This window comes from Suillus plorans (genome assembly GCF_016647745.1).
Source record: "Suillus plorans strain S12 chromosome Unknown HD556scaffold_19, whole genome shotgun sequence".
NCBI classification, from domain to species: domain Eukaryota; kingdom Fungi; phylum Basidiomycota; class Agaricomycetes; order Boletales; family Suillaceae; genus Suillus; species Suillus plorans.
The window spans coordinates 369,980-383,547 of NW_024537403.1; the positions used below are offsets into that span (position 1 = coordinate 369,980).

General features: G+C 47.3%; 4 protein-coding genes across 4 annotated transcripts; 3 read left to right on the forward strand and 1 right to left on the reverse strand.

Moving 5' to 3' along the window:
- Nucleotides 1-1,377: 1,377 nt before the first annotated feature.
- On the forward strand, nt 1,378-3,907 carry HD556DRAFT_1268447 (major facilitator superfamily domain-containing protein). Its single transcript, XM_041299144.1, has 10 exons — nt 1,378-1,567; nt 1,622-1,922; nt 1,980-2,010; nt 2,060-2,167; nt 2,220-2,333; nt 2,390-2,593; nt 2,644-2,794; nt 2,851-3,000; nt 3,059-3,277; nt 3,332-3,907. Exons 2-10 carry the CDS (start codon nt 1,677-1,679, stop codon nt 3,702-3,704), a joined length of 1,596 nt encoding a protein of 531 aa, XP_041161866.1. The 5' UTR covers nt 1,378-1,567; nt 1,622-1,676; the 3' UTR covers nt 3,705-3,907.
- A 2,549-nt stretch (nt 3,908-6,456) lies between these two features.
- On the forward strand, nt 6,457-8,885 carry HD556DRAFT_1467874 (major facilitator superfamily domain-containing protein; the record flags this gene model as incomplete). The annotated part of the gene is made up of 9 exons (XM_041308395.1): nt 6,457-7,104; nt 7,162-7,192; nt 7,242-7,349; nt 7,402-7,515; nt 7,571-7,774; nt 7,825-7,975; nt 8,032-8,181; nt 8,240-8,458; nt 8,513-8,885. The coding sequence occupies exons 1-9, from the start codon at nt 6,859-6,861 to the stop codon at nt 8,883-8,885; spliced, it is 1,596 nt and encodes a 531-aa protein (XP_041161867.1). The 5' UTR covers nt 6,457-6,858.
- Nucleotides 8,886-9,142: 257 nt separating this feature from the next.
- HD556DRAFT_1360758 (DnaJ-domain-containing protein) lies at nt 9,143-11,144 on the forward strand. Its single transcript, XM_041302621.1, has 7 exons — nt 9,143-9,686; nt 9,741-10,129; nt 10,181-10,215; nt 10,263-10,370; nt 10,422-10,580; nt 10,628-10,772; nt 10,823-11,144. Exons 1-7 carry the CDS (start codon nt 9,308-9,310, stop codon nt 11,045-11,047), a joined length of 1,440 nt encoding a protein of 479 aa, XP_041161868.1. The 5' UTR covers nt 9,143-9,307; the 3' UTR covers nt 11,048-11,144.
- On the reverse strand, nt 11,145-12,838 carry HD556DRAFT_1360762 (tyrosine tRNA ligase). The gene is made up of 6 exons (XM_041302622.1): nt 12,664-12,838; nt 12,587-12,607; nt 12,450-12,530; nt 12,053-12,393; nt 11,385-11,996; nt 11,145-11,336 (listed from the first exon to the last, which is right to left on the reverse strand). Exons 1-6 carry the CDS (start codon nt 12,785-12,787, stop codon nt 11,205-11,207), a joined length of 1,311 nt encoding a protein of 436 aa, XP_041161869.1. The 5' UTR covers nt 12,788-12,838; the 3' UTR covers nt 11,145-11,204.
- Between the last annotated feature and the right edge of the window lie 730 nt (nt 12,839-13,568).

Below are 13,568 nucleotides of genomic sequence, written 5' to 3' on the forward strand. Positions count from 1 at the left end.
GGTCGTATCTCCCAAAGTCTCCGTTGGTCTGAAGTCCCAATACAACACTTCGTTGTCCGTCGTGCTTCTCAACTTCTAAAGACAACAGCCGCTCTCATCGTTTTCGTCATTTTCTTCGGTTATAGTATCCCGAATGGAACGGTTTCCGCACTAATTTTTGAACCATATCCTCACTTATTTCAGCAGCACACTGCACGAATATTGGTCTTAGCTTCGAGATACAGTCGCGGATTGAGGAAACTCATGTTCGCAGCTGTCTACCCGCCGGGACAAGCACACGATAGATCGTGCGGTCACGTAGTTCTATGGAATTGTAGGATGGGCGGAATTGCGCAGCTCCAGTGAGTGAACACGAGCATCAAGTAGGTATGAACAACCGAGGACTTGCAAAGAAAAGAAAAGAGACTAACTAGACAACTTTGAGGCTCGTCACACTATGAATTGTTACTTGTTTACCTATCCTGCGCTTCGAAGGAATCCTTGAGTTTAGAACTCGGCGCGATCGACTCCTCTAATGCATGGAATGTCTTCCTTCCAGTCTACTTGTTTGCTCGAATACCGACACGTTGCCGGTCAGGGTGGACTGTACACCTTCGGATGCTCTCTAAAGAAAGTGTATCCGTAGTCGTGCACAAGAACCGGACTCTTGGAGCGCACGTTATACGTCTTCCGAAACCATGCAGGCAACGAGGTAAACAAGTCTGGGCCCGAGCTGGTCCGCGGGTACATAACTTCAAGATTGCTAAGATTGTTTAATTTAGATCCGCCATCGCGCAAGGGCGCTGTGAGTATGTGCACTGCGCCTGCGTTGGTAGTACACAGCACACCACATTGCTTTCCTTGGCATCTCTGCAGGTCCTTATATTCATCTTCTGAGTCTATCAGTTATTCTGACACACTTGTCACGGTCCGAGGACAAACTGTTGCGCCATTAATATTTTACCAGGGTTCTGCCAAACCGGTTCTGCCCGGCAGATGTGTCCGGTAGAATACCAAACTACAGGGGATAACGGAAGTGGCAATTCTGTCTTCTCAGCACTACATATCATTCTCGCATTTACTACTAGGCTAATCAGATTCATTGCATATGCTCCCACCGATATCATAGAGTAAGTGGTCGTAGATGGTCGTTTTCATCAGAAGAGATTGGACCTACCCGGAATATCATGCTTCGACAGATCCGCGCCGTGTTGACACGGCTATTGAGCACACTGGCTGGCCCAACCATCTGTTCGGAGTCTAGATCAGATCGTAACCTCTCGTATGTCGCACAATGCAACCGCCTTCCTTCCTTATCATTCCTCGCGCGTGATACATTTCCTTTTGTCGTTATGCGGGAAGCGTGGAACGGGGGTACGGATAACCAGGTCCACAGTGAAAGATCTCAACAAGTTCAATGGGTCGAATCTTACTTCAAGGAACCATGATGCTTTCACAAACCCTCGGAGGAATGCGACAGTGATGACCCATCTAAAAGCTCTGCACATAATCGAGATCTTCGCTGGTGTTGAGACGTGTGATGCGTCTGACTCGCGTTGGTCATGTGCATGGAGATGCCTTTTATAATGTGAGGCCATCCATCCATTTTGACAAAGAGGGTTTCCAACCTCCCTTTCATCAGCCGGTCGCTCCTGAACTGACAAACCGTAGTATCTTGTTTGTAATTTTCAGGCGCAATGCCGCCACTCCAGCCTCTCCCCACGGCGGAAACGCCAGTTCATCATGAACCCAAAAAACTTTCTGCTACGCGCAGACTAAGTTTACTGTTTATGTTCTGTCTTGCTCAATTCTTAGATACCGTCAATAACTCAGCTTTCCTCTCCGCAATCCCGGCACTCGAGGCATCCATGGGTATGACTGAAAGTCAATACACCTGGACCCTGAGTGCATACCAGTTGACCTTTGCATCTTTTCTGCTTATTGTACGTGTCCATCCCATTGATTCTAATTTTACACTTCAACTTGAACGTATTGCTTAGAGCGGCCGCATTAGCGACGTGTACAACCCAAGTTAGTACCATGCTGTACTTTTCAAATGGTGACATTGACGGGCTCACAGAAATTGCGTTCGTTGGGGGTGTATTTGGTCTTGGCGTCATCTCACTGTGCGCTGGATTTGTTAATGATACTATTACGATCATCGTTCTCAGAGCGTTGACTGGAATAGGTAAACATTTCCGCCGGTCTGATGGCTTTGGCTGACAAAGATCGCTTCTCAGCTTCTTCGATGACAATTCCCTCTGCCCTGGCACTCCTGGTCAAAGTATTTCCCGAGCCGCTTGAACAAGCTCGCGCAATAGGGTTATTTGGAGGCTGCGGCTGCATCGCTAACTGTGAGAATTTCCCCTACCTGATTATCCACGACTAACTCCATGGTTCCGTTCCATAGCCCTCGGCCTCATGATTGGTGCAATGTTTGTCCAATGGACATCTTACCATTGGGTGTTCTGGTTTATAGCCATCGTGGCTGTGCCAGGGGCTCTGGCGTGTACTTTCATCGTACCGCCAGAAATGTCAAACACCAAAGACAATCTTGAGCCCGGAGCAGCGAAATGGAAAAGTCTTGACTTACTTGGCGTGACCATCCTAACTGGTATGAATTTTCAGCATGCTCCACTTCGCATCTCTCACGAGCTCTGTTAGTTGCCCTAATTCTGTTCATTTTTGCTGTGACATCCGGTTCCACTGATGGTTGGGCATCTGCAGAAGTGCTTGTCCCGTTGATCATATCAATCATGATGGTGATCGGGTTTTTCTATTTGGAAACACGTATACCTGTGGACACAGCTGCAATGTATGCTATCAGGGATGCTTACACCTACCACCGATCATTGACTGATCTTGTACCAGACCACCCCGGACATGGTTTTACCCCAATTTCTCGATTCTTTTTGCCGTCTCGCTCTTGCCATTCCTTTGGTGGAGCACAGTGTTCATGGTCTTTATGACCCTGTGGCAAAACGTATTTGAGTGGTCGCCAATATCATCGGCTATACACATGTAAGGTCTTCACTGTCACTCTATGTTTCCCGTCATTAAGACTGTTTCAACTTACCAGGCTCCCGATCGGCATCGCAGCCTTCCTTGCGAGTTTCACCGGATCGCTCTCTCGGATCATCAGTCCGAAATGGATTATTCTGACAGGCATGTCTTTTTGCATGGTCGCGACCGTATTGCTGGCGCTTGGCGGGGGAAAACCTGAGGACTATTGGCCATACGTATTCCCAGCTTTTTCTCTAGGGAGCGCAGGGATCATGCTGATATTTTCGCACACAAAGTAAGTTCAAATTATCGTGGTTTTATGAACACGTTTTGATTGCTGTAATTACAGTATTGCCATTTTTCAAGCCGCACCTTCGTCCATGACAGGCACAGTTGGTGCCATCTTTAACGGTGCTCTGGAATTCGGATCAGCAATTGGTCTCGCTGGTGTGAGCTCAATAGAGACATCCGTGGAGGCCATCCATGGAGGCTCACATGAGTATCAAGGACGAGCCGCAACATTTTGGTTCCTCTTTACGATTGTCTCTATCCAATTCATTTCACTGTTGATATTCTATGACCGGAGTGCGGACCACGCACCCCAACCAGACCACGGCGACCCCGGAAATCCTGCTCGACAGTGCACGGGCTCTGAGGAAAAGTTTAGCGATGCGAATATGACCATAATCGAACCAGCTGAGCTAGCGTATCAGCCGGTGTAGGTTCTTTCTTGATGACTGTTCCTTTAGATAACCACCTCCATTGATGATGTATTTATTTTTACTACTTTCTTGTTCGTTACTATGTGCAGTAGATGTGTTTTTAATTTCATTATTGGGGGTAGGATAGACTTCATACTGTATTTTTTTAATGTACCCGCTACCCATCTGGCCATGGGAATATCAATGGATGCTCTTGCAGTCCGGCCCATTCCAATCCCCATTTCCCAGCGCTGGGACGAGCGGGGCCTGAAAAACGCATTGCAGGACATGGATGGAGCGGACAACGGCGAGGGACAAATAGTACGTTAAGCTTAGTACGTTAAGCTTCTTACGTCGAACACTTGCCGAGTCCTTCAAGACCAGCTCCCTGGCACTGGTGGACACGTTTGACCACCACTTACTCGTCGCTCAGCAAGACATGCACTTGGATACATGAACCTTTGTTATAATATTGGTAGATGCACATCCAATACATATGTAACGAGAGTTGGTATCAGAATGTGCCGCTTGAGTTTGTTGCATCGTTTGAACAACAATTAGGTAGGCGCGAGAAAGCAAGGGCGGGTGAGATGCATCATGCATCACAGTACATTAACCTGGAGGGGCTGATGCTATTAGCGAGCACGAGGGGTGCATCGGCAAACGAAGAGAGGGGTGCGTGCTGACTCTTCTCAGGCTTTCTAAGTGCACCAAAAGACAATCACAGGTTCATGTCATATTGACGCGTTAAACAGTGCAACTGTAACGCTCTAGTGATGCGTCATCGGTGCAATTGTACTCCCCTCGCTCTTGCTGATGCATTCACAGTTTCTTGTAAATAATCAAAAAAAGCCGGCGTGAACAAGGTAGTCGTTGGATGATATGACCTGAGATCATATTGTCAAACTATGTGGCGGCCGACTCGGACTCGCAGCAACAATTTCTGTTGTAGTGATGCACGAAAAGGAGGTAATCCAGAATAGAAATCCTGCAGAACAAATTTCGATCGTCCGGATAGGGTACGAGCTGTTGACACGGTCAGTACAAGGCGTTTGCACCGGAGTATGACATTTGGATCTAAAACACTCACGCAATATGTCGACAGGTTCGTTGTGCATGAGGCCAATCAATTTTGAAAGTCGGACCGTGGTCGGTGGCGGTGGCAGTTGCACCAGTGACGAGGAGTTGTGAATACGTTATGACTAGGAGTTCTCCAACTTCGTAAACTCGTGGCGGCGGCCGGGTTCCCTCACCGATATGGTACTAGATCGTGTATGTCAATAGTATATACTTCAAAACGCCTTGGGCCCCGAGAAGACCGTCCTCATGGCTGCAGCATTCCCGGCTAAACAAAAATAAAAGCATCGTTAGTTAGTACTTACTAGGAACAAGTCAAGATGGAAAACGCGCGTTGTCACACGTGACAGTATTGTCACGCAGGTTCGAGTGGTGTCCGGCGAGTGCCGCAGCGGCAGGCATTTGTGCAATCGTAAATGTTTGTCTATTCATAGTAAAATTATTTCTACTCTACAGATAAGGAGGTGAGTTGCTCCAAGTCACATCGACTCATGCTACTATGGATGGCCATAACTTGAAGGTGACGAAGATTATTGGAAGTTTGAATCTTTCGCCGTGATCCCTGTCACGGTGGTTTGACATTAATCTGCGGCAGGGTTCTGCCAAACCGGTTGGCTAGTAAATGGCTGGTTTCTGCTCAAAACATTAAATGTCCATGACCTGTGACAAGATTCGGAAGGCCAACAACAAATCTGTAAACGCTAGGTCCAGAATCCAGATGTTTTTGCACCCAGGTCAATTCCTAAACTACATTCGCAATTGTAAGACACAACTTCAAGGAAGCATTGACTCGGATGTCGCCGATCTACAAGCGAGTTTTGTGCACCTCAGACTCAGAATGTTGACGATGATCTTGCAGGTCCTGAATCTATATCACTTGATGAGGTCGACGCAGCATCTGCACTACTAGAACGTGGGCAAGACGCCATGAAAGTTGGTGCACGACCGTCGAACAACATACGAAGCCTGTGACACGCGCCATAGCTGCTAGTAGGACCTAACAGGACCTCTGACACCTCTGATGGGCCCCTGACTGTCTCCTGACTTACAAGTCCCTGACCTAGCGGAATGCGGTTAACGGAAATGAAGCGTTGGAGGGTTAAGATTATGATTTGGAGCGAGGCTTTCCACCGAGAGCTGCGGCCTGTTGACGATAACGTCATGATCACACCTTACACAGTGGTATGTGGACGCGCTGATGAGTCTTCTAATGGTGTTTACAATTATATAACTTGTGTCACCTTGCAGTGCTTTGAGAATTTTGTCAAGAAGTGGCGCACAATTGCCTGCAACGCCCAGCACTACTGACAGCCACTGAGATTCCTGTCTCTTCATTCCCAACGGAACTGAGAGTCCACGTCCAATTGGTCTGGACCTTCAGGGATTTAACTTCTTTATAATGTAAGTTCGGGTAAGACTCGTGCCACCCTCTTCCAAACCCACCCCTAAAGGCTGAGTGATTTTCCCTCCACCCTAAGGCTAGCCGTGCGGTTTGGAACGCAAAGTTGTGTTGTACATACGAAATACCAAGAATCTGAGCATCACAATCCTGGGGCTGAATTTATTCTGCTGAGGCAAAGTACTCGTGCTGACGTTGAGAGTGCGACTAGCTCGGAACAAAAGCTTGAATAGTATGGCTCATACTACTAAAGACACAGTAACCTACACTAATCAATGCAATAAATCTGTGCTTGAGTCCTGTTTGTGTAGCTGAACATAATCATCACAAGCTACATTATGATAGTCGGGTATGCAGATTTCCCGTGATGGTGCGAGGATTTCCGGGAGACCCACGGTAAGTCAAGCACGATGCGAGTCGTATGTCCGACTTCCCTTGGCAATACACAAAGGTCCAATCTCTCCAAAAAATAGTTTACATAGTAAGCTCACACTACACATGAATTCATGTGCTCACATTAGTAGAGCGCATAATCGAGATCTTCGCTGGTGTTGAGATGCGTCACAGTGTGTCTAAACGTTGGCCATGGAGATACCTCTTATAATATGAAGCCATTCATCCATTTTGAGAGAAGGTTTCCCAACCTCTCCTTCATCAGCAGGTCGCTCCTGAACTGACAAACTGCAGTATCTTGTTTAGATGCTGCCACTCACGCCTCTCTCCTCTGTTGAAGCGCCAGCTCATCATGAACCTAAAAAACTTTCCTTTACTCGCAAATTAACTTTACTGTTTATGTTCTGTCTCGCCCAATTCTTAGATGGCTTCAGTAACTCGGCTCTCTTCTCCGCAGTCCCTGTACTCGAGGTATCCATGGGTATGACTGAAAGTCAATCCACTTGGATCATGAGTGCATTCCAGTTGACCTTTGCATCTTTCCTGCTCATCGTGCGTGCTCATCCTATTGATTTCGACCTTGCACTTCAACTTGAACGCATTGTTTAGAGTGGCCGCATTAGCGACGTATATAACCCAAGTTAGTATTATGCCGTACCTGTCAGATAGCGACATTAATGAGCTCGCAGAAATTGCGTTCGTTGGGGGGGTATCCGGTCTTGGTGTCATCTCGTTGTGCGCTGGATTTGTCCATGATACCATTCCGCTCATCGTTCTCAGAGCGTTGACTGGAATAGGTAAACATTCCCGCTGGTCTGACGGTTTTGGCTGACGAAGATCACTTCTCAGCTTGTTCGATGACAATCCCCTCTGCGTTAACGCTCCTGGTCAACGTGTTTCCAGAACCGCTTGAACAAGCTCGCGCAATAGGGATATTTGGAGGCTGCGGCGGCGTCGCGAACGGTGAGAATTTCGCCTAGCTGATTGTCCATGACTAGCTTCATGGTTTCCTCCACAGTCCTCGGTCTCATAATTGGTGCAATGTTGGTGCAATGGACATCTTACCATTGGGCGTTCTGGTTTATAGCCATCGTGGCTGTGCCAGCGGCTCTGGCGTGTGTCTTCATCATACCTCCAGAGATTTCAAACACCAAAAACAATCTTGAGCCTGGAGCAGCGAAATGGAAGAGCCTTGACTTACTCGGCGTGACCATCCTAACTGGTATGAATTTTCAGCATGCTCCACTTCGCATCTCTCACGAGCTCTGTTAGTTGCTCTAATTCTGTTCATCTTCGCTGTGACATCCGGCTCCACTGATGGCTGGGCATCTGCAGAAGTGCTTGTCCCGTTGATCATATCAATCTTGATGGTGATCACATTTTTCTATTGGGAAACACGCATACATGTGGACAAAGCTGCAATGTATGTCATCAGGGATGCTTGCACCTACCACCGATCATTGGCTGATCTTGTGCCAGACCACCTCGGACATGGTTTTACAACAATTTCTCGATTCTTTTTGCCGTTGCGCTCTTGCCACTTCTTTGGTGGTTCGCAGTGCTTATGATTTTTAGCACCCTGTGGCAAAACGTATATGAGTGGTCGGCAATATCATCGGCTGTACACATGTAAGGTCTCGACTGTCACTCTATGTTTCCCGTCACTCAGACTGTTTTTACTTACCAGGCTCCCGATCGGCGTCGCAGCCTTCGTTATGAGTTTCACCGGATCGCTCTCTCGGATCATCAGTCCGAAATGGATTATTCTGACAGGCCTGTCTTGTTGCATGGTTGCGACCGTATTGCTGGCGCTTGGCGGGGGAAAACCTGAGGACTATTGGCCATACGTATTCCCAGCTTTTTCTCTAGGGAGCGCAGGGGTCATGCTGACGTATACGCACACAAAGTAAGTCCAAATTGTAGTGGTTTCATTAACACGTTCCAATCACTGTAATTACAGCATTGCTATATTTCAAGCCGCACCTTCGTCCATGGCAGGCACAGTTGGTGCCATCTTTAACGGCGGTCTTCAATTTGGATCAGCAATTGGTCTCGCTGGTGTGAGCTCAATAGAGACATCCGTGGAGGCCACCCATGGGGGCTCACATGAGTATAAAGGACGAGCCGCAGTATTTTGGTTCCTCTTGACAGTTGTCTCTATTCAGTTCATTTCAGTATCAATATTCTATGACCGCAGCACGGACCACACACCCCAACCAGACCACGGCGACCCCGGAAATCCTGCTCGACGGAGCACGGACTCTGACGAAAAGCTTAACGATACGAACGTGACCATGATCGAAAAAGCTAACCTAGCGAATCTGCCGGTGTAAGTTCTTTTTGATGACTGTTCCTTTAGACGACCATTTCCGTTGATGACACATGTCTTTTTTATTATTATCCCGTTAACGACCACACTGTGATGACCTACAGGGTAGATGTGTTTTTTATTTCATTATTAGAGGTAGGGTAGACTTCATGCTGTATTGTTTTGTTAGACCCGCTACCCATCTGGCCATAGGTATATCAGTAGACTGTGTTGCACATGTGTGAGAGACATACAATTGATGTACTGATCAGATCACAGATAGGATTTGACGCCGAACTTGGTTTGACCGGGTTGGATGCTGTTTGGATGAAAATGGGTGACTAGTATAACTTGAATTTCCTTTCAGGGCTGGTACTTGGTTACTACTTTCAGCCAGCCTGAGACGCAGCTCCCTTCGACCCTTGCGCCAGTCTCTGAACGACGACAATGAGTTCTGCATATCCAATCCAGTCGTCCCGACAGTATACCCCCCACATACGCTCTCAGTGCGAGCACTGTAACGTTCAGGTTGAGTTTCCAGTGCCGTCTCCTACTCCGGCACAAGGTACATTGTTGCGCGTCCGTTGCTTCAAGTGCCAATCAACCTATACACATGCGTTCTATCTTACGCAACTACCACCTGGTTACTCCACTATGTCGAGCTCAACGTCTCCACACAATCCGATGGGTTCTGGAAGTACTCCACCTTCAAATGTCAAGAAAGGTCGTAAGATCGGCACGCAGGAGAAACCTTTGGAAACAGGGTACTATGACCTTTTAGGTGTTCCAATAGATGCAAGCACAGATGATATCAAGAAATCATACCGTACGGCATACCTCGATTGATGATGATAGACTTCTCACTTACCTGTTTATCAAGGACGACTTGCAATAAAGCATCATCCTGACAAGAATCGCGATGACCCGCACGCAGAGGAAAGATTCAAGGAGATTGCCATTGCGTATCAGACACTATCTGACTCAGAGCTCCGCAAGAAATATAACGAGTTCGGTCCCAAGGAGAGTCAGCCAGAAGGAGGCTTCGTCGACCCGGAGGAAATCTTTGGAGCGATGTTCGGTGGAGAGAGGTTTGCGCCAATAATTGGCCAGATCAGTCTTGCAAAGGACATGAAAGCTGCCCTACAAGAGGTGGAAGAAAACGAGGACGAAGACAATAAGGATGTGAAACGTGATGCAAAGGGTAAGGAGATCCTGAGTGAAGAAGAGAAGGCTCGAAAGGAGGAGAAAGAGAAGAAATTGGCGGCAGAGGTACTCCATTTCTTTTTCCGTTTCACAAAAATCTCACAACAGTGTTCTTAGAAAGCAGCAGCTCGTGCAGAACGAGTCCAGAAACTGTAAGATTTCATAATCTGCGACTCTGTGACATTAACGGCTTTTGCAGCGTGGAGAACCTCGGGCGGAAACTAAGCATATTTACCGAGTCCGCAACGAGTCCATATGACCCTGATGTTACAAATAGCTGGCGCACTATCTGCCAGCTTGAAGCGGAGTGCGTATATCATGCGCATACACGTTGCACTCGCTGAAATTATCTTTCCAGGGATCTAAAGAAGGAGTCTTATGGTGTCGAGCTTTTGCAGGCCATAGGCTTTGTGTATGTCTCAAAAGCAAAGCATTATCTTGCTACGAATCAGACTTTTTTGGGTGTCGGTGGTTGGTTCCACAATGTCCAAGGGAAATACCACGTATTCAGCGAAACGTAAGTACCGAGAACTGTTAACGCTTTCTGAGATTGACATTAGGTAGTGTGTCAACACTGCGATCGGCAATCGAGTTGAAAAGCGTCTTTGATCAAATCGCAGCAGCGGAAAAAGCTGGAAACCTTACTCCGGAGGAGAAGAAGAAACTGGAAGAGCAGGCTGCTGAGAAAGGCATTCAGGCCCTTTTCAAGGTTCTTCATTTTTTATTCGAACCCATTGACACGTTTGATGACACTGTTAGGGCACGAAACTTGAAATCGAGTCTGTATTGCGCGAAACTTGTGATCGCGTGCTCGAGGACCTGACAATATCCCGCTCTAAAGCCCAGATGCGAGCTGTTGCGATGCAGATTCTTGGAGAAGCATACATGGCTACGAGAAAGGACGTGGATGGACATCCAGATGAGAGTGAATACGTGAGGATAGACACAAAGAGCAGTCGAGAAAAAGACCGCCAACGTTCTTGATTCGCTCTCTCTGCGTTCGTTTCGCTATACCAAACAATGCATCTTACTCATAACTTACTCCCACTCACCTAATCACTATCCTCACTTCTTGCATATCCATGTCAATCATACATTCCTTGTGTCGTACTTCTCATACTCATGGCTAATTAAAATTATCCTAGAGCTCGCCAGCAGCGCCCGGTTGAGTATCTTCGCTGATAGGTGGCGGCGGTTCACTAGATTCGGCAGGGGTTTTGGTCACCTGGGCATTCTTGCCTTTCCCTGGCGGAGGCGGATGGTACACCTTTTCCTAGCATAAACGCTCAGTATGGGTATTGAATCGAGAGAGACGACCAACCTTTTTCTTCTTGGGTTCCGTTTTCGCATTTGGATCTGGGTACGCCAATTTCTCTATTTGTTGCCACTCTGGAGACTCAGCAAAAGCCTTCCGAATCGGCGCCAACAAGCTATCAATAGCCTTGTTTACAGCTGTCTTGAGATCACCAGGGTGAACCTTTTTCGCTGAAAAATCATCCTCCAGCTCCTGATAATCCTTGTAATGACTTGGAGGACCACCGAATTTGCCCTCTCGTCTGATGGTAAACACCGTCCCCTCCGGTGCATCATCGTCTACAAATGGATTTTGGTCACCAATGGCACCCTGGCCTTCTTCACTGTCCACGCCTGTCTCTCCCTTCCGACGCTCGATGCGAAGCTGACTTATCGGTATGAGAACAGCTTTAATGAACGCGAGAAGTCCATTCTCTGTGATATTTCCTTCCTCGCAGAAAGCTTTCTTGATTTTGCGCTTGACAGCTTCGGGAGGGTCAAGGAAGTCTATCTTCGAATCTGGATCCGAAGATGACATCTTACCCCCCATGAGACCTGGAACCATGGAGTTCATGAGGTGAGCACGTTTGGCATAGCCTAATCGAGGAAGGTAGAGTTCTGCGAATGTGAAGATTTTACGCTGCAGCCAGGAGATGTCAATCGGTAGTCCATTATCTGATTCGCAGATGTACACACCTGATCAATCCCACCGAACTGGAAGTCAACGCCGAGGTACTGCTCATCAAGAGCCTGCAAACCAGGGTAAAGCAAACCACTGATAAGTGGACTCTCGACTTGTTTTACAACCTCGGCCCCAGCCTTCTTCGCATCATGCTCTGTCACGGTTGCGCACAATCTGTAGTTATCGAGGTTGTACTCGCGAGTAAGCTGGTAATCTGAGCCTTGAACAAATATTAATTTTGATGTGGGTATCCCTAATGAGGTGAAGACGGTGCGAAGGATAAATTCGTAGTATTTTGTCCGATGTGCGACAAGTTCTAAGGGAGCCTTTAGGTTGTCAAGGAAAGCGTGTACATCTGTTGAATCTTATTCAGTAACCATTTCTCGCATAAAGGGGTGTTGTTTGACGTACCAGCAAGTAAGATCTTGACCTCCACACCAGCTCTCAAGAAATCAGCGATTTTGGTTAATGGGACGAAGTAACCGATGTGTGCTAAAGGGCATCTTAGTTATCGGCTTGATTTGGCCTGGCAAGAAGATTATACGTACGCCGTCCAGTCGGTGCGGTACCTAGTCAACGCATGGAGGATCAGTTTGAATATTCGATCAGAACTGAGCGGGCGTACCCCAGTAAGCCTTTGGCAGTCTACCTTCTGCGAGAATAGCCTTGATCAAATCACCGCCCAGAACCTCTTGCACCCTCCGCGTGATCAAGTCATACTTTGCCTCTACATCCAACGTCGACGCCATGTCTGTGATGTCGAGGGTTTGAGTGTTAGTTCAAGTGAATGTGAGTCAATATATGACTCACAACTTGTAAGTCACTGCCGCTTTTGCCTAATGTGGCAGCGATTCAATATTCAATCCCTGCGATAACAACACTAGTACTAGCACTGCTTGTGATCCCCATTCACGCATAGAAAAATAGCAAAAACTATGATTGTCGGATTTCAAACCTTATTTGAATATGTCTGTTTAAACGGGGAAATATGCGTCTCTTCTACATATACAGATCCAGGTGCCACTTATCAACAACGCACGTAGCGGTTATGAGGGTTAACGCGGTGGAGAGAAAGGTGAAAGACCCAATGGTTGAAATGTTAACGCCTCACTCATACAATATTATATTTAAATTTTCATTGATGTTGTTGCTTAGCTTGGAGCGCAGATGATAAAATTATGAATCAGACTGTTCCGAGTCTACATAGTGCACACGACCGCAAAGCCCGTCAATCTGGCGTTCAAGTTTTAGTATCACGCATAGACGAGGACTGAACGTTCTGAACGTTCAACTTTCTATGACGCAGTCCAAGTCAGAATTACATCATGATGCAGGAAGTGAACCCGATCCCACCTAGAGAAATTGAAGCAATAGTGCGAGGCTCTGCAATTGAGGGCTGTTTGAGATCATGCGCTCAGCCCGCCGTTGGATGGGCTGCCATATGAATGTGTAGTTTTTGCACACTTGGTATCAACGGCGCGTCCGTAGAAACGTCTTGGGTGCGCTTGCGTCTGAGACTCTGAGTGAGTT

What these genes read in the sequence shown, in the direction of transcription:
- HD556DRAFT_1268447 (XM_041299144.1), top strand. Translation starts at nt 1,677, where the DNA reads ATGCCGCCACTCCAGCCTCTCCCCACGGCGGAAACGCCAGTTCATCAT. An exon ending in CTGCGGCTGCATCGCTAACT is followed by an intron (nt 2,334 to 2,389) that starts GTGAGAATTTCC and finishes TCCGTTCCATAG; the next exon opens with CCCTCGGCCTCATGATTGGT. An exon ending in ATATCATCGGCTATACACAT is followed by an intron (nt 3,001 to 3,058) that starts GTAAGGTCTTCA and finishes TCAACTTACCAG; the next exon opens with GCTCCCGATCGGCATCGCAG.
- HD556DRAFT_1360758 (XM_041302621.1), top strand. Translation starts at nt 9,308, where the DNA reads ATGAGTTCTGCATATCCAATCCAGTCGTCCCGACAGTATACCCCCCAC. An exon ending in GCAGAACGAGTCCAGAAACT is followed by an intron (nt 10,216 to 10,262) that starts GTAAGATTTCAT and finishes CGGCTTTTGCAG; the next exon opens with CGTGGAGAACCTCGGGCGGA. An exon ending in ATCTGCCAGCTTGAAGCGGA is followed by an intron (nt 10,371 to 10,421) that starts GTGCGTATATCA and finishes TTATCTTTCCAG; the next exon opens with GGATCTAAAGAAGGAGTCTT.
- HD556DRAFT_1360762 (XM_041302622.1), bottom strand. Translation starts at nt 12,787, where the DNA reads ATGGCGTCGACGTTGGATGTAGAGGCAAAGTATGACTTGATCACGCGG. An exon ending in ACTGCCAAAGGCTTACTGGG is followed by an intron (nt 12,608 to 12,663) that starts GTACGCCCGCTC and finishes TGCGTTGACTAG; the next exon opens with GTACCGCACCGACTGGACGG. An exon ending in CGGAACCCAAGAAGAAAAAG is followed by an intron (nt 11,337 to 11,384) that starts GTTGGTCGTCTC and finishes CGTTTATGCTAG; the next exon opens with GAAAAGGTGTACCATCCGCC.